The sequence below is a fragment of the Periplaneta americana genome, chromosome 4 (assembly GCF_040183065.1).
Source record: "Periplaneta americana isolate PAMFEO1 chromosome 4, P.americana_PAMFEO1_priV1, whole genome shotgun sequence".
Lineage (NCBI taxonomy): Eukaryota > Metazoa > Arthropoda > Insecta > Blattodea > Blattidae > Periplaneta > Periplaneta americana.
In genome coordinates this window covers 85,661,998-85,689,078 of record NC_091120.1, presented here as the reverse complement: position 1 = coordinate 85,689,078, position 27,081 = coordinate 85,661,998, and the positions used below count along the sequence as shown (strand labels likewise).

General features: G+C 33.9%; 1 protein-coding gene across 1 annotated transcript; it reads left to right on the top strand.

Moving 5' to 3' along the window:
• Positions 1 to 583: 583 nt before the first annotated feature.
• Positions 584 to 27,081, top strand: Srp72 (signal recognition particle 72). Its single transcript, XM_069823689.1, has 11 exons — positions 584 to 738; positions 1,036 to 1,153; positions 16,071 to 16,208; positions 16,364 to 16,481; positions 16,716 to 16,906; positions 21,108 to 21,582; positions 21,878 to 22,039; positions 22,584 to 22,742; positions 23,334 to 23,497; positions 23,747 to 23,956; positions 25,123 to 27,081. The coding sequence occupies exons 1-11, from the start codon at positions 636 to 638 to the stop codon at positions 25,259 to 25,261; spliced, it is 1,977 nt and encodes a 658-aa protein (XP_069679790.1). The 5' UTR covers positions 584 to 635; the 3' UTR covers positions 25,262 to 27,081.

Below are 27,081 nucleotides of genomic sequence, written 5' to 3'. Positions count from 1 at the left end.
CAATAAAGTCATTTGACCTCTTGCACTCCAATATTTTTCAAAGATATTATCATGACCAGCCACTGAAGCACAGATTTTGAGATGTTCCGAATTCATTTCTTGGTTTGAGTTGCACAATGGATATATTCCAATTCTATGCAGGTGTTTGGCTAAACAATCGTGGCCTGTTGCCAATCTAAATGCAGCTACAGACGATTTTCGTGGTAAATCGGGAATTAACTGTGGATTTTGATGCAGAGAGTTCCATTTTTTCCCTTGGGATTGTGTTATCAAATTTTGTTTGTTGAAGTCTAAGTATGTAGATTTAATAAATCTTTTCACAGAGTAATACGTAGATTTAGTAACAGGTCTGTAAGTAGCAGTGCTGCCCTTCTTTGCTAAAGCATCCGCATTCTCATGTGAAAGTGCAGAAGTCCCTAAATTGTCAATGTGTAATTACATTATTTTACTGCTGTGAGTGTTAAAATTCATTATCAGCAATACACATTTCATAAATTTTACTCGCTAATTTAACAGTGAGAAGCACCAGATCTAGCAGATAAATCGCTGGATTGGCGACACTGATCTCAATTTGCTGGATTCAATCACAATTTCAGATTTGTTTAAAAATAGCACCAGATGGCATTGAAGCTAAGATGGCTGCCACAAGGGAGAGTAATTTGAGCGCTTTGTATGTTGAATTAAATCGTTTTGGCCAGAATGGAGAATATGAAAGAGCTTTAAAAACAGCAAATAAAAGTAAGTTATCTATAATATTATATGCAGAATAATAATATAAATATGAAGTAAAGTATGATTATTTAGAATGTGCCATATGTTCAGAATGATCGTGCATGCTACTTTGGCTACGTGTTAATGATATGGGAGCAGAAGATATCAGATGATATAGAACATTGAGATATATGGATCGTATGCGGAGACTAAAAGGAAAGTAGAAAAATAGAGAAAATTGGAGAATGTTGGGTTTGCAGTGGAAGATCTGCCTTTGGGCATAAAAGTATGAATGAATGATAAACAAATAACTTTATTTTCCAGTTCTTCAGCAGTTTCCTGATGAAGAAAAGGCATTCCACTGTAAAGTGGTTTGTTTTATACAACTGTCAAGATTCCACGACGGGTTGAAGTCAATTTTAAACCAACCAAAATTATCTTCGTAAGTAATAACATAGCTAGATGTTTGTTTGTAGCGGCACCAACTGTAGCTAGATGTGCCGAGACAATAGCGGTATTTATGTCACAACCCTCTGCCTCTGCCATTTAGCTATCCCCTAATCTAACGCACACTAATATTGTCACAATTCTTGACCTCCTGTCTCTTAGCTATCCTCTTATCTAACTTAACCTTTAACTCGCAATATTTGTGGAAATAAACGCCGGAAGAAGGTAAAATATAATGCAACACGATCACACGCTACCACTAATATGTGCTCGGGTAAATGATAAGTACAGTACCATCATTTGTGTTGTATTTTTGGTCCAGGGAAAATACTCGTCTTTTACGAAAACACTTTCAGGTAGTTCTTTACTATATTGTTACCACGTTAAGGTACAAATGTATTTACATTCTTGGGTTGTAGTCGAGCCATACGTATCATATACGAGCGTTGAGGGACTTCCGCCGATTTTGGAATAGACACCGACCCACTTAGGTTAATTTCAATTAAGAAACACGCCAAACGAATTATCTTTGCACCAAAAACGGATGCTCCCTGGACCAAATTATCGTATTTTATAATTATTTGAATGCAACAGAAGCCAGAAGTCTTGCTACAATCGGCGGAAGCCCCTCAACGTTCGTTTCACCAAAACATTGAGTGCCGATGTCAATTTCACACCGAAAATAAGGGTGGAAAGTTGCTCTGAAAGTGCTGGCTGATGGATAGGTATGGGCAGATGAGCTGCTCGAGCGAGATAGAAGGGGTAGGGGGCAGGGAAGGGAAGCATATGCGTCTTATTTCCGTGCATTTCCTTACTGATTCACAGAGAAAAAGCTAGTTTTCGTAAGGTCTGATCCGTGTTAGATTAGGTTAGTTTAGGCTTTTGGAATGCCTTGGAAGAAGAGGCACAATCTTATACAATAGTGAGTATATGTAAGGCATAGAAAAAAATCTAACCTATCCTGTCACTGATTCGACCTCACAAAAACTCGCTTTTTTCTGTGATCAGTAAGGAAATGAGATGTAGCGTATGTGCTTTCCATCACCACCACCTACCCCTTCCGCATCGACAGAGTGATTCCTGATACCCGCATCTCTCCACCAACCCCTACTTTCACACAACTTTCGACCCTTATTTTGGGTATGAAATTTGCGTCGGCATACAATTTTTTTTTCTTTAATATGTCTATGACTCGTCTAGGACCCAAAAATGTAATACATTTGTACCTTAATGTGGTAACGCTGTAGTAAAGAAATATACACTTTTCTTTTTTAAGACAAGTCCCCCTCATGGGTACTCACCTTGTAGTGATGAGGGGGCTTAAACTTACTGTTTAAGCTAACAAGTAACAAAGAGGTACGTACAGAAGCTGCATTAACACCAATGCAGTCCCACTATATTTTTCACTATCTAAAGCTCATGATATATGGAGTCCCTCAGTGTAAAATTCTCCGGAGGTAAAATAGTCTCTCAATCGGATCCCCTGGTAGGAACTGCACTGAGAAATGCCAAGAATCGTACTAAAGTAAGCCTACTTATTTGAAACACCAAAAGTCACACCGTCCAGTCAATCAGAGCCAAGTTTAATATTGAAAAGAACCATATAACGAGACAAAGAGGCAAATATAATACCGGAAGGATTGAAGTATGGTGTCAGTTCAATGCAGAAGCAAAATCCATTCTCTGCAATATAAAAAATGAGACTAAAAAGAATAAATTGCATGTCTCATTGGGTAGTACATTTAAAGAATTAAAACGAAAAGGCAACATTAACGAAAAAGATAGACACTCTAAAAAATTTTACAATGGAATTCTAGGTCTTTAAGAAACAAAATGGATTTATTAAAGCAAGAAGTTCAAGACGAAAAGCCTTCTGTAATATGGATACAAGAATCTTTTCAGATTGAAATATTTTAAAATTTTACAAATTTGCTGAGTACAAAATTTTTAGTCTGTTTCCATTCATGTAATTGAATTTAAACAACAATTTAAAGGCCAAATTGAATACATTAGGACAAAATTATTACTTAAAAATATTTCATTTTCACTTGTCAATGTATATATATCTCCAGGCCTAAACCTAGTAATGGATAATATAGAACAATTGATCCCATCTGATCACAAGTTCATCATAGTTGGTGACTTTAACAGTAAACATCACATATGGAATAATGGACCTTCAAATCAATATGGAAACATAATCTACAAATGGTTACTGAATAATGACATCATTTTACTTAATGATAACAAAACAGCAACATATCAGTGTGCAAGTACAGGGTCTACAAGTACTCTAGATCTCTCTTTCTGCTCATCTAACATATGTGATTATTCAAAAACTGAATTGTTAGTGAAGATCTGTCAAGTGATCATCTCCCTGTTTATATTACATTTTCATTCTCTACAAATAACTCGCCAGATAACATGCTACCTAAAACAAAATGGAAAATAAAGTCCGCAAACTGGTGTAAGTTCAATAATGAAACTACAAGATTTAACAATTTTAATGATGAAACAACATTGTCTCAAAACCCCTTCCGCATCAACAGAGTGATTCCTGATACCCGCATCTCTCCACCAATCCCTACTTTCACACAACTTTCGACCCTTATTTTGGGTATGAAATTTGCGTCGGCATGATTTGCATAATACACGTCACTGTTCGTTAACAGAAAACCACTTTAAGTCACAAAGTTAGTGTGCACTCAATGTTGGTTGCTTGACGGTTGTCAGCCCACTTTGATATCTGTGGATATAGAGGGAAATATTGGATCGGTGTCTGGTAGAGTTCCCAGGTAGCTCAGTTGGTAGAGTGTTGGTACGTTTAACCAAAGGTCCCGGGTTCGATACCCAGTCCCGGAACAATTTTTTTTCTCGAAATTATTCAAATCAACTTTAAAGGGAGTTATACCTGAAAGCTTGATTTGCATAATACACGTCACTGTTCGTTAACAGAAAACCACAATTTAAGTCACACAGCGTTAGTGTGCACTCAATATTGGTTGCTTGACGGTTGTCAGCCCACTTTGAGGTCTGTGGATATAGAGGGAAAAGTTGGATTGGTGTCTGGTAGAGTTCTCGGGTAGCTCAGTTGGTAGAGCGTTGGTACATTTAACCAAAGGTCCCAGGTTCGATACCCGACCCTGGAACAATTTTTCTCCGAAATTATTCAAATCAACTTTACAGGGAGTTATACCTGAAAGCTTGATTTGCTTGAACAATCTTGTAGACCTATGAACATCTGGTGGAATAATGATTAACTTACATGAGAAAACAACAGCAATCTGCTCAGTGACAATGGATGAAAGCGAAGGCAGTTGATGACAAAATAAAATAAAATAAAGCAAGAACAAATCTCAGAAGAAGGATTCTTGAAGCCAAAAGAACACGCTGGCAGCAATTTGTTTGCCCCTTAAACCCAAATACTGCCTACAACTGTATGGAAAAGATTTAAAGCCATAAAAGGCACCTTTTAAAGATAGCAATCAAACAATAATAATAGAAAATGCTAAAAAGGCAGAACTCTTAAATTCACACTATCCCCAAAGGCTGACTAATAATTCAGCATGGCCTAAATATATGAACAAAGAAGAACAATATCTTACAAGTAATTTTCAACTCATTTTTCATCATAATGATATAACAGACAATGCTTTCACCACTGAAGAAATAAACTTAGCAATATCAGAGCTACACAATTCTGCTACAGGAGAAGATGAAATCCATAACAACATGTTATTAAATTCCTCTGATAAAATTAGGCAAGAAATTCTCCATCTCTTCAATAATATTTGGAAAACAGGCTTTTATCCTAAAATTTGGAAAGATGCAATTATAATTCTATTCTCAAACCATTGGACCCAAAAATAATATAGACCGATATCTTTAACATCCTGCATTTCTAAATTACTGGAACGCATTGTTCACAGAAGATTAATCTGGAGACTTGAAACTTTCAATCTTTTAAGCCCATATCAGTTTGGCTTTAGACCATCACGTGGCACAACTGAAGCTCTATTATATTTTGCTCAAGAAATTTATAAAGGTTTCGCAGAAAAGAAGACCACATTAGCTGTAATGATAGACTTTGAAGTCGCTTTTGATAATACTCCTCACAGATCCATTTTATTACAATCTATAAAACTTGGTATCAAAGGCAGAATGTTAAGATTTCTACATTCTTTTCTTAATGAAAGAACAATTCAGACTTCAGTAAATAATCATTTATCTTTATCCAAGGTTCTGTTTTAAGCCCAAATTTATTTAATATAATGTTACATTACTTAATCTGACGATGTGCCACCTGAGGTAAAAAAAAAATATCTATGCAGATGATGTTACAATATGGGCTATGAACAACGATCCAAATGAATCATTAAGAGTTATATCTGTTTTATAATACTTATATAGATCAAAATTGACCTATGTATGTGGAATATAGGGAGGAGCATCAACAACTCGTCTACAAAAAATTTCTGTTTTTCAAAACTCAGCCTTAAGATTATGCCTAGGAGTACCAAAAACCACATCAACTGCTGCCCTAGAAATTGAATGTAATATTCAACCAGACACTATGCATTACAAAAGGATCTAAAAATACATTTAAAATTGCAAGCATCATCCAGATCTCAGTTGTTCTTGAAACTGTCAGATAATATCCTGTGTAATTTTTACAAAATAAACAAAGAAGAAATACCAATCTATATCACAGACACATTCATTGCTAAAACTCCAGTTGTGAACGAAATTCCTCCATGGAAATGGGTTATTCCAGAACATAGCATACAAATTCCAGGAAATCATTTCAAAATGATCCTCCATACATTCTTAAGTTAGATGCTATGGAACTACTCTGCAGCACATATAAGGATCACCTTCAAATTTATACAGATGGATCTCTAAACCCTAATGATGGGACATCAGGAGCAGGGTATTGTATTCCAAAATATCAAGAAAGTACTTCATAACATGTTCATCCTCCTCCAGTCTTGACACTGAATTGCTAACTATTGTGTTACTCAAATTTCTGAAAAATCTATTTGTATACTTACCAACTCCAAGGGGGCTATATTTAATATAATCAAATATGTACCAAACCTATATGTACATAGAATTATTCAATTCAGAAACAACTAAGTAAACTAAAAACACTCCAAAAGGAAATAATATTTCATTGGATACCTAGTCATTGTAGTATACCTGGAAGTGAGAAAGTCGATAATATTGCAAAACAGGCAACATATTTGCAACCAAGACCTCTTCAAGTGATATCTCTATCCAGTGCCTTTGCTTCAGTAAAGTCTCACTTCATTCTGAAAATGTACAAAAACTTGCCCAGACATGTTCAAACATTTTTAACAAGAGCCAGAACAGGTCACATTGTCACTCAATTGTACCTACACCGATTTCACATTTCTGATAATTCTACTTGTCTGTGGTGTAATAATCATGATGAAGATCTGGAACACATTCTTCTATATTGTCCATCCATAAACCACAAAAGAAGTAAATTAAACTCATCAATACCGGTTGCAGAAGACACAGCCCTGCAGTATATATTGACTACACCCCAACTCTGGCTACTAGCAACAGGCATCTATAATGAACACCGATCAAAATACCCCTCATTTCTCGTGAAAAACAACAACTGAATAGACTACAGTGGACTATAGTGGACTTTATGTTGTCAGAAAACAGCTGGATACATTAAGAAGATTGATTGAAACCTATGGATCAACAATTGGGTCTCTTCTGACAAAGGAAAAATTTTACAGTCTGTATAAAAGAAACCAAATGACCTGGAAATGTACAAAAACTTGCCCAGACATGTTCAAACATTTTTAACAAGAGCCAGAACAGGACACCGATTTCACTTTTCTGATACTCCTACTTGTCTGTGGTGTAATAATCATGATGAAGATCTGGAACACATTCTTCTATACTGTCCATCCATAAACCACAAAAGAAGTAAATTAAAATCATCAGTACCAGAGCCTTCTTTAGTTACAAGCCAGGGCCATACGTCGGCAACACTATAATTAACTGTCACCCAGAGGCTGTCCGTACAGTACACGTGTTTGTGCTAATGCCGATTTTCATTGTAAATTAATGTTACAATATAAGTGTGTGTGTCGATGGAATTATGTTTACGGTCATACCAAACGTTAATTGTTGATGTACCCTATTATAAACTAAATGCGTGTTTGTGATAAAAAACAAGACAATAAATGAAAATAAAATGGTTGCAGTCTTTGGGAATTTTTACGGTTATGGATGACAAAGTAATTGACTATTCTATTAATATTGTATAACCACATTTTTATATTCTTATTTGTGGTTTGTGTGTATCAGAATTCTAGTCAAATTGTTGGGTCTCGCCTGCTATATCAATAAAGTTACGCCGTTGGTTTTCAAAGTCATTGTAAACAGCTGTTTTGTGATCCCATACATGTTGCAGTTTTGTTGAAGATTCGGAATGCCTGCTATATGTCAGAACTATCTATAATTTGTAGATGCATATAATCACTTTGTTGGTTTGGTCAATGTTACTTATGTCCCGCCCACTATAGAGACATAGGCCAATTTTACACATATTTAGTATAACTTGTTGCTTATTTGACAGGTTAGGTTTGGTTAGTTTAGGTTTTTGTTATAGCCTACCTTGCATATATGATTATAGCGCAACATTGGCAGTGATAAAAGTGAAATATTCATTCAGTGGGCATTGGATACTCTACATTCACCCTGTATTTACATCCTCATACTTTTATTATAATAGGAATGTCAATAGTTTCTTCTGTTTACATTTTATTTTAGGCCTATTTGCATAATTCACATTCTTAGCTTGTTTTCTGTAGTTATATTTATTTAAAATTATATTTTAAAAAGTATATAACAAATAATTTAAGATAACAGTATTGTTATGGTGACTAGCCAGGTTCAAACTAAAACTGGCTTCCTGGACATCTGAAATATTTAAGAAAAGCACGACATAATCACATGAAATTAAAATGCATATGATATCCTACACCTTTCATGTCAGAGGTGAAACAACATTAAGCGGCAAAACATTGTCAATTTACTAGCCACATAATGGTTGATTGGAATAGGGTATTACGAAAGTACGTCATTATTTTATTTAATTTGGTACAAGTAACATTTCTTTAAGTATTTATTTATTTTCCCTTGTACCATCAATAAAAAAACAAGTATGTTTTTATTTTTTTTTTTAATTATAAGTGGCTGGCGATAAAAACAAGACAGTAAATGAAAATAATATGGCTGCAGTCTTTGACAATTTTTACTGTTATTAATAATGACAGAAAGTGATTGACCATTCTTGTAGACATTAAATATTCTATAAACTGCATTTTTATAGTCTTACTTGTGGTTTGTAGTCCGGCAGAAATGTTGTTCAAGGGAGAGTTGTAGGATCTCGCCTGCTGTGTATCAATGAAGTCGCTCAGCTGCAAATACCTATTTTCTGTTCCCACCAGAAGTTCAGTAGTTCTGTTGAAGACTCACAATACCTGCTGTTTGTCACAACCATTTGTAGTTTGTAGATGTATATAACTGTGTTGATTTCCAAATCTTGTTTATTTTTCTTTGTAATTAGTTATAAAAGTGTTTTCTTTTCACTTCGCATTTACAAGATTAAAGTTCCCTCAGTTTAGGCTAATTGGCACATATTTAGTAGATAATAATGTGTTATGTTACATATATTAAAGATATGTTTCTGCACTTTTTCGTAGACCTTTAGGCCTATACTCATTGGCCTAACTGTATTTGCATCCTTATATCTTGTTATATGTCGATAGTTTCCTTTGTTTGTAATTTTTTGTTGTTTTTTTTGCATAGTTTACATTTTTAACTTGTTTCCTGTAGTTATTTAAGATTATATTAGAAAAAGTTGACAACAAATAATTCAGAACATTAACGTTATGGTGACAGTGGCCAGGTTCAAACCAAAACTGTTGATTTTCATCTCTTTCCATGGCAACTTTAGTTAAATATATAATAATTGCTTTATGATTTGCACACTTCAAAAACTCTTCTTTATATTGCTCTGATATCAACAAAGTAAATATACCTGTCACTGTTATACACACATTCATAACAGTTTCTGAAGGTATAACTAATCCTCCTCGCTGAAGATCTTCAAAATATGGATCATTTGAAACACTGCTCTTTAAGAAATTCAGACATATTTCACATGATATTTTACTTGATAATTTTCTAATTGTGTAGCCAGAAATGTATATCACAGCTGACATATCAAAAGAACCTTCATATATGTTCATTGACAACAGTGATTCAAATTTAAGGGCTTCAGTATCAGAAATGTTATCAGATTGTATAGAATCTGAGTCATTTTCATTGAGAATGCTACAGTCAAGTTCAACTTTTCCATGTCTAGATGAATGTATGTTCAAAACACTTTTTATCCTAATTTTTTTCTCATTTTCTAGCACCTGAAGTGCAGAAACATTGTAACTACAACCACTGAGCTGTCGGTAATGACCAAATCTTCTTTCTAAGTTGTCGGTTTGGAACTTGCCTAGTAACAAGTAGTCTGGTTTCACATTTTCTAATACAAATTCTATAACATATACTAAGACAGTTGTTGTCTGTAAGAGTGGCTGTGAAGTATCACGTGTTAGAAAACCATAGGAGAGATTTAAATTTTCCCACTTTCTTAGCCAGTAACAAAAGAGTTGTAAGAAGTGAATTCGTTCATCATCTAAATCAGTGAAGGGCATTTGATCTTTGTCACGCTTGCATGAGCCTTTGGTTTTACTTTTAACATTTACAATGTGCCACCATTTAGTAATTATCTCTAAGAAAGTAGTGGTGTCATTACTGTCCAGTGCACTTGTTTTTAAAGCTGCTATGGTAGTGTCATGAAACACATTCTCAACAAGTGCCTCTTTTTGTCTGTCCAAGTTGTTAGGATAGACTGATTTATAATTTAATTTAAATGCTGTGCAAAGCAAATTGCTTGCAAGACTGTGATTGGCATAAAGGGCTCTTATGTCACTAAAGCATGCTTTCATAATAACATCACTGTCCAAAAAATCTGGGCAGAAGAAAGTTTTCTCACTGTCTACCTGAATCAACCAGTTGTTCCTTATATTTTTGAAAGTATGGACAGGATCAAACATGAGAAATATTTTTAAGTATTCATACTTTGGATTAGGGATAGAATAAGAATTCTCAGCATTCAGTTTATTGCAAAGAGATTTGAACATGTTCTTGTTGACTCTGTTGTTATCACATATAATGCAGATAACTATTAACCCTGCATTTTGTACCAGATGCAAGACCTTTAATGTTAAGTTCGTTAAATAATCACCTGTAAGTGATTTTACAGGTGTTAAAGATATAACTTCTTTGAATGACCCGAAGGCTGAATGAACCATGAAAGCTTGTATCGTTCGTGCTTCGTCTGTTGCATCATTTGTTGCTTGTCCAACTAACTTTCCATTTTTGTATTCAAGAGATGGGTTTATATATATCTCATCAAGAGTTAGAATTACATATTTCTCAGTATCTCTAAGTTTTTTTGTCATCACCTTAAGGAAATTTTGATTTTCTTTTTCTGAATTTGGTGATATATGTAAGTTAGAAGCAAGTTTTTGAAGGTGCCTAGGATGAGGCAGAGTCAATGTTTCACTCTCTCTTAAGGAATTGTATGCTGCTGCTGACTGACAGTTCAGCATGAATGCCAAGATTAAAGTGGTGTTAGAATACGTACTTTTTTGCCTTGTGGTCAACTCAAACTGTTCCTTAAGAAACACAAGTTTGGAAACACAATCACTCGACTCATAATATCTGATGACTCTGTCAATTGCTTCAAGGACATTGTGTTGAATAGTTTCAATATTTATATCATTCACATTTTTTTCTGAGAAATTCTGTAAAGACTGAGTCAGTTGAGACCATTTACTTAAAACTCCATCTTTTGGAACAAAATTATTTTGGGAAGAAGGTATTTTGTTCCCCATTGCATAAGTAGTCACATGTAGTGCATTGTCAATTTTCACAAGATGACTGACATGTGGTAAGTTTTGAAAATCCAATTTAAATATACAAACACAGTTTAAGTTCTTACTTATCTGCCAAAGAGAAGTGTCAATCCTGTTATCTATGTCGGTTTTTAAATCTTCAAAAACTACGTATTTGATCCTTTTCATGAGTCAATTCCTCCAATTTAATCTTTTTCCTTTTTTCTCTACAATCAGAAAGCAGTTTCCTTTCTTCTGGATCTTTTCTCCGACAAATATTTTTTGTTAAATACTTAGGAAATCCTGGAAATATTGTAGGGCAGGCATCCGAATGAAGCTCATTGGGCTTAGGAGGTACAAAAAGAACATTTCCTTTGGAATCACACAATGTATCACCTTTAGAAAAACTGTCATTTGAAAAATGTTTTATGCATACTACAGAATCTTTCTGGGGTTCCCAATTGCCTCTCTTTATATTTCTAACCCACTTCTGCCTTTGTTCAGGATCAACAGGAAATCTAAATGTAGTGACATAACCATCAATTTTGGTATTGTAGTTGCTACGACACATAGGCACACAGCACTTTCTAGGCATCTGAAATATTTGTAGAAAAACATGATAGATAATCGCATAAGATAATATTAAAAATATATCCTAAACCTTTCACAGATGAAACACCATTAAGTCGCAAAACATTGTCAATTTGCTAGCCACAAATTTGTTAACTGAATGGAACTTAAGAATACTGCGTAGGAACTTACGTCTTTATTGCATTATTGATTTTATTATTTTCGGTGCAAGGAATATCTTTTTTATTTATTTATTTATTTACCTTCGTACTATCAATAAAAACATGTTTTTTTTTTTTTTTTTTTGTAATTATTTTAAGTGGCAGCCTTTGTATGTAAGTAGCCTACTTACGCCGTATTCTGAAGTATAGCTAATTGATTGCAATAAAACACTATTTCCGAACCCGTAATAATTTACATCACTACTCTGAATCTTGATCTTACCTTTGTGAATGAAGTAATATTGAAAAAATACGCGTTACGTATAATGAAAGCAATGAGCAAACACAATATCACTCTAAAATCTCCCGCCTCCACGCTGCGTTGCCAAATCTACCCATGCCCCGGCTTGTAACTAAAGAAGGCTCTGTCAGTACCAGTTGCAGAAGACACAGCCCTGCAGTATATATTGACTACACTCCAACTCTGGCTACTAGCAACAGGCATCTATAATGAACACCAAAATACCCCTCAGTTCTCATGAAAAACAAAAATTGAATATACTACAGTGAACTATAGTGGACTTTATGTTGTCAGCAAACAGCTGGATACATTAAGAAGATTGATTGATTTTTTTTAGACGAGTGTTTTCTCTGGACCAAAAAATACAATATAGGCTAAATAGAGTAAAAATTAGTATTTTACCATAGACGAAATTTGTGGCAAAACAGTTTAAGTATAAGTGCTACGAAATGACGGTACTGTTCTTACAATTTATGTGAATTTAACCCTCATGTTTTAGTGAGATGAAATGAGAACACCTCCAGAATACAGTATCAGTACCATGATAATGTACATGCGTCTTTGTTGCACGTTTCCAAAAGCAGTAAAATACACAACAAAAATTTGAATCAAGTTCACAGAATTAATATAATATGGCTGGGTAGATCAGTTGGTAGAGTAACTGGCTATGAACTGGAAGGTCCTGGGTTCAATACCAGATGGTGACGGAATTTTTCTCGTTGTTAAATTTCCAGAACACTCAGCCTCCTATAAAACTGAGTATTAGCTCTTTCCCAGGAGTAAAAGGCTCTCTGAGCATGGTGTTAACCACATTACCTAATTCTAGTGCCAAGGTAAAGAAAGCATGGAACTCTACCTCCACCCCTCCTCCACCTAAAGCTCCTTCATTTACCTATAGGTACCCAGGAACCAATTCATACTGACGTCAGAGCGGGTAGAAGAGAAAGTGACGTTACTTCCTCTAGTTCAGTTGTTCGTCGCCGAGTGGCGCTAGCCCTGTTTTCCGTGCCCAGTTTCAGGATCACTATTCAAGTGAATGCAAAAGGTTTTTAAAAATAACCAATTAGATAAGAATGTATTGTAGAGTACTTAGTTACAATATTTTACCTCTTTAAAAATGTAATATTACTACATTAACAAATTGTGAGTTATATAACACAACCCTGAATAGTAATTATAATAATTAACCTAAAAATGGAACATTGTGCCGGCTTCAGCCAGAAATATGCAAGAAAAAGTACAGCATCGCAAAACTTAACATCTTTTATGGCATTATAAAGTACGCATTGACATGAAATTATAGTTTTTATACACAAGGAAGAATGTAATATAATAAAGGAGACACTTTATTTTCACCAATAGTTTTTATCTACTATTTAGTCATTAGTTGCAGTTGTATCTGGTTTATTACGTGCAATAAGACTCATAAATTAAGCTTCGATATTATATATTGTATGCTAATGTAAGTTTTGATCTTTTGAAATACCTAGGTTATTTTGTGTTTTGTAAAATTAAAACAATTTGGTAGCACTGTATTAAGTAGTTGTATGCTACTTATTTGAGAATATTAAATTAACGACTTTTCCATGAGATCTATTACTTTCTCATATGCTCGATTAGAAATCTCTTATGATGTGGAAACGTAATAAACAAATGTAATAAAATTGTAAACCAGATTAAGTTCAAGCCTAGATGCAAAGTAGAATTATAGGCCTGTACTGTACTTTTGTTGCCGAAATAACTTTTACGTTAATTACGACTAAAGTGCTATTATTAAAAATAAAATAATTAATAATTAAACATGCATATTTAATGAAGTAGAAGCTAGGTGCTTGGATTCAATTAGGAGTTCACAATTAGCACTTTAATATAACACATTTTTTAACCGGCACATAGATTGAAAAATGTTCAGATGTAGAAAGTCTATGGTAATCATCACAAGATAATCATTTTCTAATTCCAAAATGTCGCTCTAGAGGATACTAGTTAATTTTTTTCTGTCAGAATATATTTAAATCTGCTATCCCACAAGAATTAATATATTTCGCTAGTGCTCTGAATTGTCACTCTAAATAATATTGTCAATTACGTGTCATATATTTTCTAAAATCGTGTAATACTAGAATCCTTTGTACAGGGCAGACAAGGGAGTCTTTGAGTTCAGCTTATCTGCAAGGTCGTTCATTCACCTTTGAATTCTTTTGTATTTTCACTTTCCTCGAACCCACCATAGTTTATGACTCTAAAAAATGTACCGGTATCGATTTTGAAATACTCACACTAAAAAGCTGAAATGCTGGTCTGGAGTTCATTCACTGGAAGGAATTACGGTCAATGTAACTAGACATAATTTTGGGCATTCAGATGTGAGTAATGGCACATAAATGCATACAATCGCATGATTAGCTAAGGTCTTCTTCTGATTTTCACGTGTCACGTCCAATTATTTTTTACTTGGATATTTAACGATGCTGTATCAACTGCTGGCTTATTTATCATCAACGGAATTGGTCATAGCCAGATGGTATTTGGTAAGGGTACATTGTTATGAGAAAGGATTGATGTCCTCTTTGTTGGATATTTTCTCTTCTTTTCTTTTTTTAAGATATCGAGGCAAATTTGGGAAAATATGTGTTATGGCATATGGTTTTGGTCGCCAGTTCTTGCGTGGAAGTCCTACATCTTTACTGGCAATAATAAATTTATCAGCTCTTACAATCAAAAGTCGCCCTCGGTAGCACAGTTGGTATAACGCTGGCTTTCTATGCTCGAGGTTGCGAGTTCGATCCCGGCCGAGATCGATGGCATTTAAGTGTGTTTAAATGCGACAGGCTCATGTCAGTAGATTAACTGGCATATAAAAAAACTCCTGTGGGACAAATTTCCGACACACCGGCGAAGCTGATATAACCTCTGCAGTTGCGAGCGTTGTTAAATAAATCATGATTTAAAAAAAAATCGCAATCAAAACCGCAGAAAAATGGATATTACAGATATAAGAACGAGCATACAGTTTTCTGTGTTCGTGGAATTGCTCTACACCATTTCTGAAAAATAGTCTAGTCTATGGCTGGATAAAAGAAACGTCTCTTCCTTACAGATTATACAGTATAATTGGATTTACGTCAGGAACAAAACAATTAGGCTTATTACTACTCGCTCACATAAACGGCACAATAAAAATCACCCCAACACCACAAGAAATATCTTCTTAATTCCATAGCAGAACGAGTTCTACCTCCTCTGTCCATAGTATTAAGAGGAAAACTGCAATCTTAGAATGATCACCACGCCAATGTTTCGCTCAATTGCCGTGGCGACACTAGGGGGTTTAAAAGTCCCATTAGACCCTTGCCGAGTTACCACACTTTCTATTCTAAACGCTCTGCTGACGTCATTGCCTTTATGTTCTGGAGGTAAAGAAAAGGTGCACTAAGCAGAAAACACTGGCATCATATTAAAATCTTGATAAAGGATCAACATTTTTGTCACATTTACGATTTGAATAATAAATTCTCACAAGCATGATGCAAAATATAGCCAGATGCAGAACTTTAAAATTTTTATGGTAGCTCACCAGTCAGGCAAAAATTTCACTAATCAGCATGGTCGAATTGCAGAAGCACCATAAAAAAAAAGAGCAGACTTTTTTCACTTGTCAAGCAAAAATTTTCACTCATCACAGACCAGCAGACGAGTGCTTCTTTCTAGCCCTGGTCATATAAATTAAATAATAGTGTGTGTCTGTACAACAATAATTCATTTATGATTTGGTGAAAGAATTTGACCTGAAAATCTGAAAATTAGAACTCTCTATTTAGTTGATATATTGTCAATTAATATTGCTGTTACTAATAATTTGACTATATTTTACAGTGAATTGATTTTCGAAAAGGCGTATTGCCAATATAGATTAAATCAACCACAAGAAGCTCTTAAGACATTGAATTCTACTACATCTTTGTCATTGAAGCTGAAAGAACTGAAAGCTCAAATTCTGTATCGACTGGAGAGGTAATGTTTCTCTCATATTATTTAATACTTTTACACAGTGCACCTATGCACTGCTTAGCAATATCAACGTAATTTATATTTAAGTCTTTGCAGTCCATACATATGAATTCTATTCAGTCTAGTGCATAAATTAAAATTACTTTTATTTATTTCAGGTATGAAGAATGTTTTGATGTATATCGAGATATTATAAAGAACAGCACTGATGACTATGAGGATGAAAGAGAAACAAATCTGGCTGCTGTTGTTGCAAATCTCTGTCTAGAAGGATCTGTATGTATAGAGTGTGCTTTTTAATTTATTGCTTATTTTCTCATTTCTCTTTTAGTCCAGACAATTTTTCCTTTACAGTTGAAATTTGGTAAAGCAAGTGTGTGACAATTTCTGTAGAATTATTTTTATCTCTCTATTTTTTTACTTCAGTGTTTCTAAACTTATATATTAATTGTTATGATGCAGTTTAAACTGATAATTACACTGTATACTGTATTGCATATTATGTTATAGAATCGAGACATTCCACAGTTGAGGGAACACACATACGAACTATCTTATAATAGTTCGTGCAAACTAATAGGACGTAACCAATACTCAGAAGCTGAAAGGAAGTTGAAAGTCAGTGAAAAACTCTGCCGAGAATCGTTAGAAGAAGATGGCACAGGAGAGGAAGAAATTGAAGATGAATTGGGAATAATTAAGTATGTTTTTCATCACATTTTGGATACTGGACGAATGTCTGAGTGGAATTTGTTCTCTCTCTCTCTTCTCTCTCTCTGCATTCTAACTTTAAATATATAACTGGTAGAAAAAGTAAGCCAAAAGTATCAGTACTATTTTCTTTTTGTTATTTAAATGTATTGCTTATTTTTTTCTTCCTTCTGCCTATTTATAATGCAATATTGAACCCCTGAACATGAGCATAGCTCATATGGAGGTTAATTAATTTAGCTTAATTTCATGTTTCAATATTTAACTTCTTCAATATTGTTTAATATATTTAATAGTTTTTGCATCCTATTCTTTTGTTTTAATATTATTTCAGTAGTAATATTTCAGTATTGCTTGTCAAATACTATGTAACTTAAATAAATATGTATAAAAATGATACAGACGTTAAATTATGTTATAGGCATTGAATTTAGAAGTGTATAGTATAAAGCATTTCATATTCTCCACACATGCACATCATAGCAAGCATCTATGTGACCGTAGATCCAACTGCTATCATTAGATAAATAACTAGCTAAAAACACACGGCGTTGCCTGGGTTTTCCTTTTTTGCTTCAGACTTAAAGAGATCTCAGTAACTCAACTATAGAAAAACAAAACGGATTACTGTCTTTACTAAGCTTTCCTTGTCCCTAAAGATGAATCTTTACATCGAGTCACTTACATGAAAACCTTCTTAGCCAAAACACCTGCCAAAATTAACACAATTTAAAACAGCTGAAGATCAAGCACCGAAAAGAAAAGATGTCATCATGTACCTTACTGTTTTTGTTTTTAATTAACTTTGTCTTGTAGTTTTGCTAAATAAAAACATCCTCTCGGTCCCTTTACATCTATTTAGCATAGACTCAATGTTCTACATTGATCTAAAGCTGTGCTGACACAAATTTAATATAATTGCCTGTCTGTGTGTGCTTTTGCTTGACGTTTAAAGACAGTTTACGATAAATAGGGAATTCTCTTGTTCCCAGTCTGAACCCCTTGGGATATCATGGTGAGTTAAAATTTACCTCTTATCGGTCGTATCAAAGAATCAATATGTAAATAAAAAAAATATATAATAGAATTGGAGAATTTTGTACCCCTTGTCCACTTTACGCCTGCTTATGTCATACCGGTTTCTTAAATGTGACTTGAAAAATGACGTACAAATACTCGTACATAATACTATATATTAATTACCAGTATGTCATTTTTATTTTATGTACAGAATACAGTATAATCTCGGAATTAAAACATTTTTGGACTTGAAGAATAATATTTGAGAAAAGTTTATTTTAAAAATTAAAAGATTGTTATTTCCAGTAGGCTTAACATACATACTACTGATAATACAAATATAATTTAGCAATAACACATATTCGGACATGAACAACTATATTTTGAAAGACATATATTTTAGAATGAATACACTGTTATTGTCAGTGAGCTTACGTACGTATATTCACATAATTGTATGGTAACTTTGTTTGAGACAGCATAAATAAAATACTACGGATATATTATTTATGTAGTAAAAACCCACTTTATGTCGGGTTACAATAAAACAACGTATCTAAAATAATGTAAACAAATTATAAAAATAAAAAAAAAAAATGAGTTGATCTCCAGTTCGAACCTGGGTTCCTCTACACCAAAGTCTTTCACCTTACCACTACACTACAGAGAGCTATGTAGTAAATTTGAATTTACGTGTTATGAATGCTTTCATGTTTGCTGCCTATTATGTTTGATTTTGAATTCTTAAATATTAAACAAAAATGTGTTTTATGCCATATTATATTGTATATTCATGCCATATGACACATTCAATCAAGAGATCATCCCTCATTTACGTAATTTTAATTTAATGTTATTTTATTTAATACTAAAACAATTGTCTTTAGAGACAATTAATATTAGGTACCCTCCACAAAACTGGCTTCATTTATACACTGACGGATCCTTGATCTCCAGAGAACAAGGTGCCGGTGCAGGTGTTACGTGCTGTCCCTTCTCACTTTATAGATCTCTTGGGTATGGAACAACAAGTTTTGATGGAGAAATCATTGCAATAAGTGAATGTCTCAGGAATCTTCTATGCCACATCAATAAATTTAAAAATGCAGTTATATTGTCAGACTCCAAAGCAGCTATTCTATCAATAGTCTCTAAACACACACTTTCATCTCAAACAGCAGAAATAACTAAAATGCTCTCTCAATTAATATCACTCAATAAAATAATTGTATTCCAATGGATACCATCCCATTGTGGAATCCTGGGAAACGAGAATGTGGATGCTTTAACAAAGAAGGGCAGCACTGCTACTTACAGACCTGTTACTAAATCTACGTATTACTCTGTTGTTGTTGATGTTGTTGTTTTCTAATGCCAGGCGTTTGACAATAAAGTCATTTGACCTCTTGCACTCCAATATTTTTCAAAGATAGTATCATGACTAGCCACTGAAGCACAGATTTTGAGGTGTTCCGAATCCATTTCTTGGTGTGAGTTGCACAATGGGCAGTTAGGGGACTGATATATTCCAATTCTATGCAGGTGTTTGGCCAAACAATCATGGCCTGTTGCCAATCTAAATGCAGCTACAGACGATTTTCGTGGTAAATCGGGAATTAACTGTGGATTTTGATGCAGAGAGTTCCATTTTTCCCCTTGGGATTGTGTTATCAAATTTTGTTTAAATTTGATAACACAATCCCAAGGGGAAAAATGGAACTCTCTGCATCAAAATCCACAGTTAATTCCCGATTTACCACGAAAATCGTCTGTAGCTGCATTTAGATTGGCAACAGGCCATGATTGTTTGGCCAAACACCTGCATAGAATTGGAATATATCAGTCCCCTAACTGCCCATTGTGCAACTCAAACCAAGAAATGGATTCGGAACACCTCAAAATCTGTGCTTCAGTGGCTGGCCATGATAATATCTTTGAAAAATATTGGAGTGCAAGAGGTCAAATGACTTTATTGTCAAACGCCTGGCATTAGAAAAGAACAACATATTTCAGTATAATTGTATGGTAACTTTATTTGAGACAGCATAAACAAAATACTACGGATATATTATTTATGTAGTAAAATTCCTTTATGTCAGGTTAAAATAAAATAATATATCTAAAATAATGTTGTATGTATATTAATTATGTCATTTTTGTTTTATGTACAGAATACAGTATAATCTCGCAATAAGTCATTTTTGGACTTTAAGAATAATATTTTGAGAGAAGCTTATTTAAAATATTAACAGATTGTTATTTCCAGTAGGTATAACATACATACTACTGCACATTCGGACATGAACAACAATATTTTGAAAGATATGTGCTTCGCTGCACTTGTTAGAAATAAGTATAAAGCAATTACATAATTAAAATAGGACATTTGGTCCCGGGAACATCCGTGTTTGATAGAAGGATAAATCATTTAATATGTTACTTAATTGAAATTGTATTTAAATAATTAAAATGCGATCATTTTGGTCCAGAGAGCACTCATTGCCTGCAAGGATAATTCCTTTAACATGTTTCTTAATTGTTATTACATGCAAATAATTAAAATAGGATCATTTGGTTCAGAGAACATCCATTTTTTTGGTGCAAGGATAATTCGTTTAACATTTTTCTAAATTAGTCTTGACTGCATCCTTTAATAAATCACTCCAAATTAATGTCAATATAGAGTGGATTGTGTACGAAGATAATTTTTTATGTTAAATTCACTGTGCATACTCTATTCCATTAATCTGTAAGTTTCGTTTTCTTGGTATTCCACACCTGTGAGAAAAATAACGCAATCATTGCCTGACTATATTGACTTTAAATATCTCTGGTTGAGATTCTGGCTGACATGTACATCTATCATCAGGCAGTACAGCTCACTTGACAATATGTGTCAGAGGAAGAATAATAGTGTTTGTATATATCTGAAGTCTGATTAGTGTAATATGTAACTAGTCAGTGATGTATGCAATGGAGGGGAAAGGAACTGGCCACCCTACCCCATTATCTCTTGGCCTAGTTGCCTCATGAGTGATGCCTTGTTGATGTCACTTGTGAGATCCAGACCTGTCTTCGGACAGTTGACTAAACAACAGTTGTCTTTAAAATATGTATAATAATGTGTCTTGTAAAATATAATGAGTATAAATTACGTATTTTGTCTCACAGAGTCCAGTTAGCATATTGCCTACAAATGCAAGGTCGAGAGAAAGAAGCACAATCAATTTATACTGCAGCTCTGAAACAGAAACCTGATGACATTGGTCTGGTAGCCATAGCAAGCAATAACATGGTTGCAATTAACAAGGATCAAAATGTGTTTGATTCCAAGAAGAAGATGAAAAGTGCCACCCTGGAAGGACTGGAACATAAACTGACATCACGACAGCGCAAAAACATTGCCTTAAATCATTGCCTGCTTGCACTGTACACCAACCAGGGAGAACAGTGTCAACAGATGTGTGAGAAATTGGTGTCTACATATCCAGATATGGCAGCCGAAGCTGCTCTCATCAGAGCTATTCAGCTAGCTAAGGATGGAAAAGCTAAAGAGGCAGCTATAATCTTGGATAAAGAGTCAAAGCATGATCAGGATAAAAAACTGGCAATGAAACTTGCAGCTGTGCAACTTCTCTTAGCTGAGGTATGCATTTTACTTGATGTCAGATAGAATTCTAAACAATAAAAAAAAAAAAATGTTATGTTTCGCATCAGAAAATGTTACAAATAAGCTTGGGTTGTCATGTTGCCAGTGATCATAGAAGTTATTGCATTTATAGTATGAAGTCTCGACAATTTCTAAGTCACGATTTATATAGTAACTTGTCTAATAGGTTCTTTTTTGTAATGTACAAAAATAAACAATAAGTTAAATATGAATCCATTCGTACTTATTTAAATGTAACAATTCAATATTTTAATTAATGTTCTATTTGCAGGGTGACAGGAAAGAATCATGTCGAATTTTGCAAAATTTGGGTGAAGCAACATTCAAACCTGGAATTGTCAGTGCTTTAGTAACCCTTTACTTAGCTGATGGAAGCCGAGATGGTGCCTCAAAAGTTCTTAAAGATGCTGTTGATTGGTATCGCAAGAACAAGGTACATAAATCAATTTTCATTCCTTTTTGTTACAAATGTATGGACAATAGGATGATGTCCCCTTATATACACAGGTCCTGGAATTGCTGTACAAGCATGCTGGGGGAGAACATATTTCTGTGAAAATCTCAAAAGCAATTTTTAACAGCATCACATGTGGTGCAGAGATAAAAAAAAACATGGAGCTTTACCTCCATGGCCCCTAAGCACCTTTATAGCATATATAGTGCTACCCTTACTTTTACTTTACATAGGCCTAATAATTTCTCTTTGTGCTTCATATAATGAGATAGTAAAAAAAAAACACTATATATGTTCTCTGTCCCTCCATTTCGTTTTGTTTCAGTTGCTGATTGTATCACTATTTAATTGGGTAAATTGATATGAATTGTAAGGGTATCACCACTCAAGTGGCTGAAACTGTATAATGCAAATTGTTATTTAGTATGTGACACAGATGTTGGAAAGAAATGCAGAACTTCTCATCAAAAGATTCATCTTCCAACAAAAGTGTAATTTTGGAAATAAATTATTATATTGACAGGAGAGCACAGGAGACTTGAGCACACTGTGGCGCCAAGCAGCAGACTTCCATCTGCGAGGAGGTGAACCAGCTGTCGCTGCCAAGAGCTTAGAGGAATTGCTGAGAATCAATCCTGGTGACAAAAAGACTTTGGCACAGTTAGTCGTAGCATATGCTCAGGTCAGCAAGACTTTCACAGCAGCAGAAAACTTTAGAATAATTTATATTAGAAAATTTCGGCCAAAAATACACTAAAAAGAATCAGTTATTTTCTTACTCGATTTTTTTTATTATTATTAGTTTCGCCAGTAATTTTAAATATAGATGAAAAGTTAGAACATTTGCAGTCAATATCCCTAGGTAACGTAACTGAAAATGTTAAAAATATTGTATACATATATGTTTTAATTTTAGATCAGAATTCAGAAAACCAAGATGAATGTTAATTTAGCTCACTATATTGTTAGTTTATAGCTCTTAAGAGAGGTTCACACTGACGATCACTTTGAGACTCAGTTGTAAGATAATTATCAAGTTTCAAAAGAAAGAAAGACATTGTGATCTTGATGGTGGCAGAAGAGGAAGATGATTTATATTTCTGTACTGCAAATGACATTTCATTAATATGAAACTACTTTTAATGAATTCACAGTAGTGGTGAATGATGAAGGAAGGGGCGTGAGAGAACTGAAATTTATGAAAGTTCAAAGACTTATTTTACTCATAGTATATGGTATGATTGTAATCATATATTTCTTTTCATTTCCTTAGTTTGAGCCAACGAAAGCTCAGGCTCTTAGTAAACAGCTGCCACAATTAGACTTCACTCATAGTACAGATGTGGATGCTTTAGAAACTTCAAACTGGATGATGGGGACGAAAGTTATCAAGAAGACAGCAGCCAAGGTGGAGCCTTCTCCTGGCTCAAAGCCTGGGTGAGATATTTATGAGGGATTCAATTTATCGCACTTTAAATTAGAATTTATGTATTTACAATCTACATAATGTTCTGTATTGATATAGTAGTGTTTAGTGAAAGAACTCTGAATTCAGATAAAAGAACAAGTTATATGAATAAATGTGATGTAATAAAGAAAGATATTTTCAGTGGTGCAGATGCTGCAACAAAGCACAGATAAATTGCTTTTAAGTATTACCATTTTTGGCACATGATATTTTTGCAGAACTCCAGGAGATGAATTACTCCAGAAAAAGAAGGCGAAACGTAAGCGAAAGGGAAAGTTACCTAAGAATTACGATCCCAATGCAACACCTGATCCAGAACGCTGGCTTCCAAGACATGAGCGGACAGGCTATCGTAAGAAAAAGGATCGTCGTAACAAGGATATTGGCAAGGGCACTCAGGGAGCTGCCACTGGTGCTAGTGACCAATAGTAAGTGTTTGTTCATTAATGATTGTAAGAATAAATCTTAAACTGTATTAAAATCGAAACATTGATGTTCGAACATCACATAATTTTCCAGACTATCTAGAGAGGATCACGTAAGAGTAGTTCCTAAAAGACTAATTTGGCTGTCTCTTCAGTGTTGCCAACTAATACCAGATATCACCAAAGAGGGTAAAATAACAATTCTACGTACTGAAATAATAATAATAATAATAATAATAATAATAATAATAATAATAATTTATAAACTTGTACTGGCAATTTGGGAAAAGGAAATTGTACCAGAACAATGGAAGACGTCCATAATCGTACCTATTTTTAAGAAGGGGACAAGACTAACTGTAGTAACTTTCGAGGAATATCACTTTTGTTGATGTCGTACAAAATTTTGTCGAATATCCTTTTGAGAAGATTAACTCCATATGTAGATGAAATTATTGGGGATCATCAGTGTGGTTTTAGGCGTAATCGACTATTGATCAGATTTGTTGTATTTGACAGATATTGGAGAAAAAATGGGAGTATAAGGGTACAGTACATCAGTTATTCATAGATTTCAAAAAGGCGTATGACTCAGTTAAGAGAGAAGTTTTATATGATATTCTTATTGAATTTGGTATTCCCAAGAAACTAGTATTATAATTAGTAAATCAGTCTATACACACACACACACACACACGAGGAAGGTGGAATTTTCAGCTTTCATTAGGAAATATCAAGTTACACTGCAGTAATGATTCTTTAGGAACTAATTATGGTTACTTTAAAGTCGTTTTTAATAAGAAAGCAGCTGGGTAGCCCAGTTGGCTGTGGACTGGAAGGTTCCAGGTTCAATCCCAAGTGCTGATGAAACTTTTTCGTTGCCAAAACTTCCAGACCAGCCTCAAGGTTCACTCAGTCTCCTATATAATATTCATTACCAGATCTTTCTTGGAGATAAAAGGTGGTCGAGTGTAGTGCCGACCACTCACCTCATTCTAATGCCAAGGAGGTCAAGAAAGCTTAGAGATATACCTCTATACCCCTCAAATGCCTTCATGGAGTATATATGGGGAGATATCTTTTAATAAAAAAATTTTTGAGCCAAACTTCAATTATTGCCTTCTTGAAGTTAATTTAAAGATGTGACATTATGACATTTACAATTCCAGTGATATTACGAAGATGCCGAGCCAACAGTCAAAAGCCTCTCCTAATCTTAACAGCCCAATTCAACCAGAAACTACTGGCCCAAGGCAACAACAACGTAAAGTTCAACAGAAGAAGAAAAAGAAAGGAGGAAAGTGGTAGATGCAAGTGATGATTGTGAAACACTGCCAGGCAAACAAGAGAGCAAATATCCAAATATCTGGGAGAAAATGGAAATGTGTCAGATTTTATTTATTTTTAATTTTTTTATTTTTAATAGTTAAAGAGTTTCTCAGAAGACAGGACTGCATATAAAACATTTTCCAAAAGTAACGGAGAAAATAACACTTGTAAAAAAAATCATATTACCTACGCCAAACTGTGGCTTATATGATTTTCTATTTTAATACACAAGTTCATAATCTCATTCCTTTGCTTTCTCTTGTCAAGTTTTTTTTCTATGAATTTCGAACAAGGTCTCTTGTTCCTTGCGTAATTTTATAGCATATCCTTGGAGTTTATTTTTATGAAGCTTTCCCTTTTCAATTAGTCCAAAGTATGTTATTGGTAATTAAAAACTTACATTGCAACTATAATATAATTGAATGATGATAACAATGCACAGATTTTCTGAAATATCCTTTTATCTGTAAATACATTGAATCCATTATGTAAAACTGAATTTGGAACAGTTTATAAATTATTCCCACAAACTGATATACATAACATCATATCAGTAAATTAGAAGGTGACACATAGTCATAAATGTTGCCCGTGATTAAGAATTCTTCCCCTAAACTTGAAATAAACTTGTCCTTGACATTATGTTGATATTCCAAGCTTTGTAGCTAGGTGACCATTTTGTATGTGGAACTTAAACAGTGGCGCTGCAGATCTTCTGTTGTTACTCTGTGTGAGAGAAAATTACATACTCGGTGACTAGAATAAGAGAGTGATCGTACTGCACAGGTGACATAACAGCGGCACACTTTGTAGTACAAACAGAATGGTCAGATAATACATAGGAATTTCTTGTGTCACTAGATACAGTAACTTACATTAATATCTGGAAACTTTCATTTGTTTCTTTTTCCGCAATACTGTGAGGACCAATGATTATTTAAATTTATACATTCTTCAGTGAAAATTTTATCAAGATGTTAAGCACTAAATCTTTCAAATTCTCTGCTATATACGTTTTTTCCGTGTATATTTGGATATTTCCAACAGTGTTTTGTATTTTAACTTCATGAACTATCATAATGAAAAGAGTACTCAGCCGAAATAAAAACTATCACAGACATAATATATACTTCGGTTTATGCAACTTTCATCACAAATGAAACATGAACTTGTTTAAAATACGCGATAAATTCATTTGCTTTTTACTAGGTGAACATTTTCCAGGAAGCTCAACTTGTTACTTTTTAATTGCAGTCATTCACATTACAATGAAGATAGTTTCTCACATCTTCAAATAGAGTTTTTTTTTTAATATCAGTAATGTAAATAATTTGTGGAATATTATGTGAGACATTTGTTAAAAGACAACATAATTTGGAATTCCATTAAAATCTGGAGTGATCCAGTGCAGACTTCTTGATTCGAAGGAAACAGATGTCAATTCTTTATTCCATTCCACACATGCTGATGTAAAGGATGAGTACTATGTTAATAACAGATCGCTTTTCTTTTTAGAATTACAAATTTTTTAAGTAAAATTAATTATAATTGATTCATGTTTAGTTTAGGAAATTCAAAACGAGGATTATAAATCCTACTTGTAATAACTTTGTTGTGCAGTGATTTATAATGCACAGAATGTGTGATCAATGGTTACAAGTGCATAAAACAATGTAAATGCAGTGAAACAAAATAGATTCTTTATATGACCGACATTAATACAATATATAAATGAAACTGTAAAAAATACTATATATGAACGATGTTACAGATTAAAAAAAAAAGTTAAGTCAGTGAAA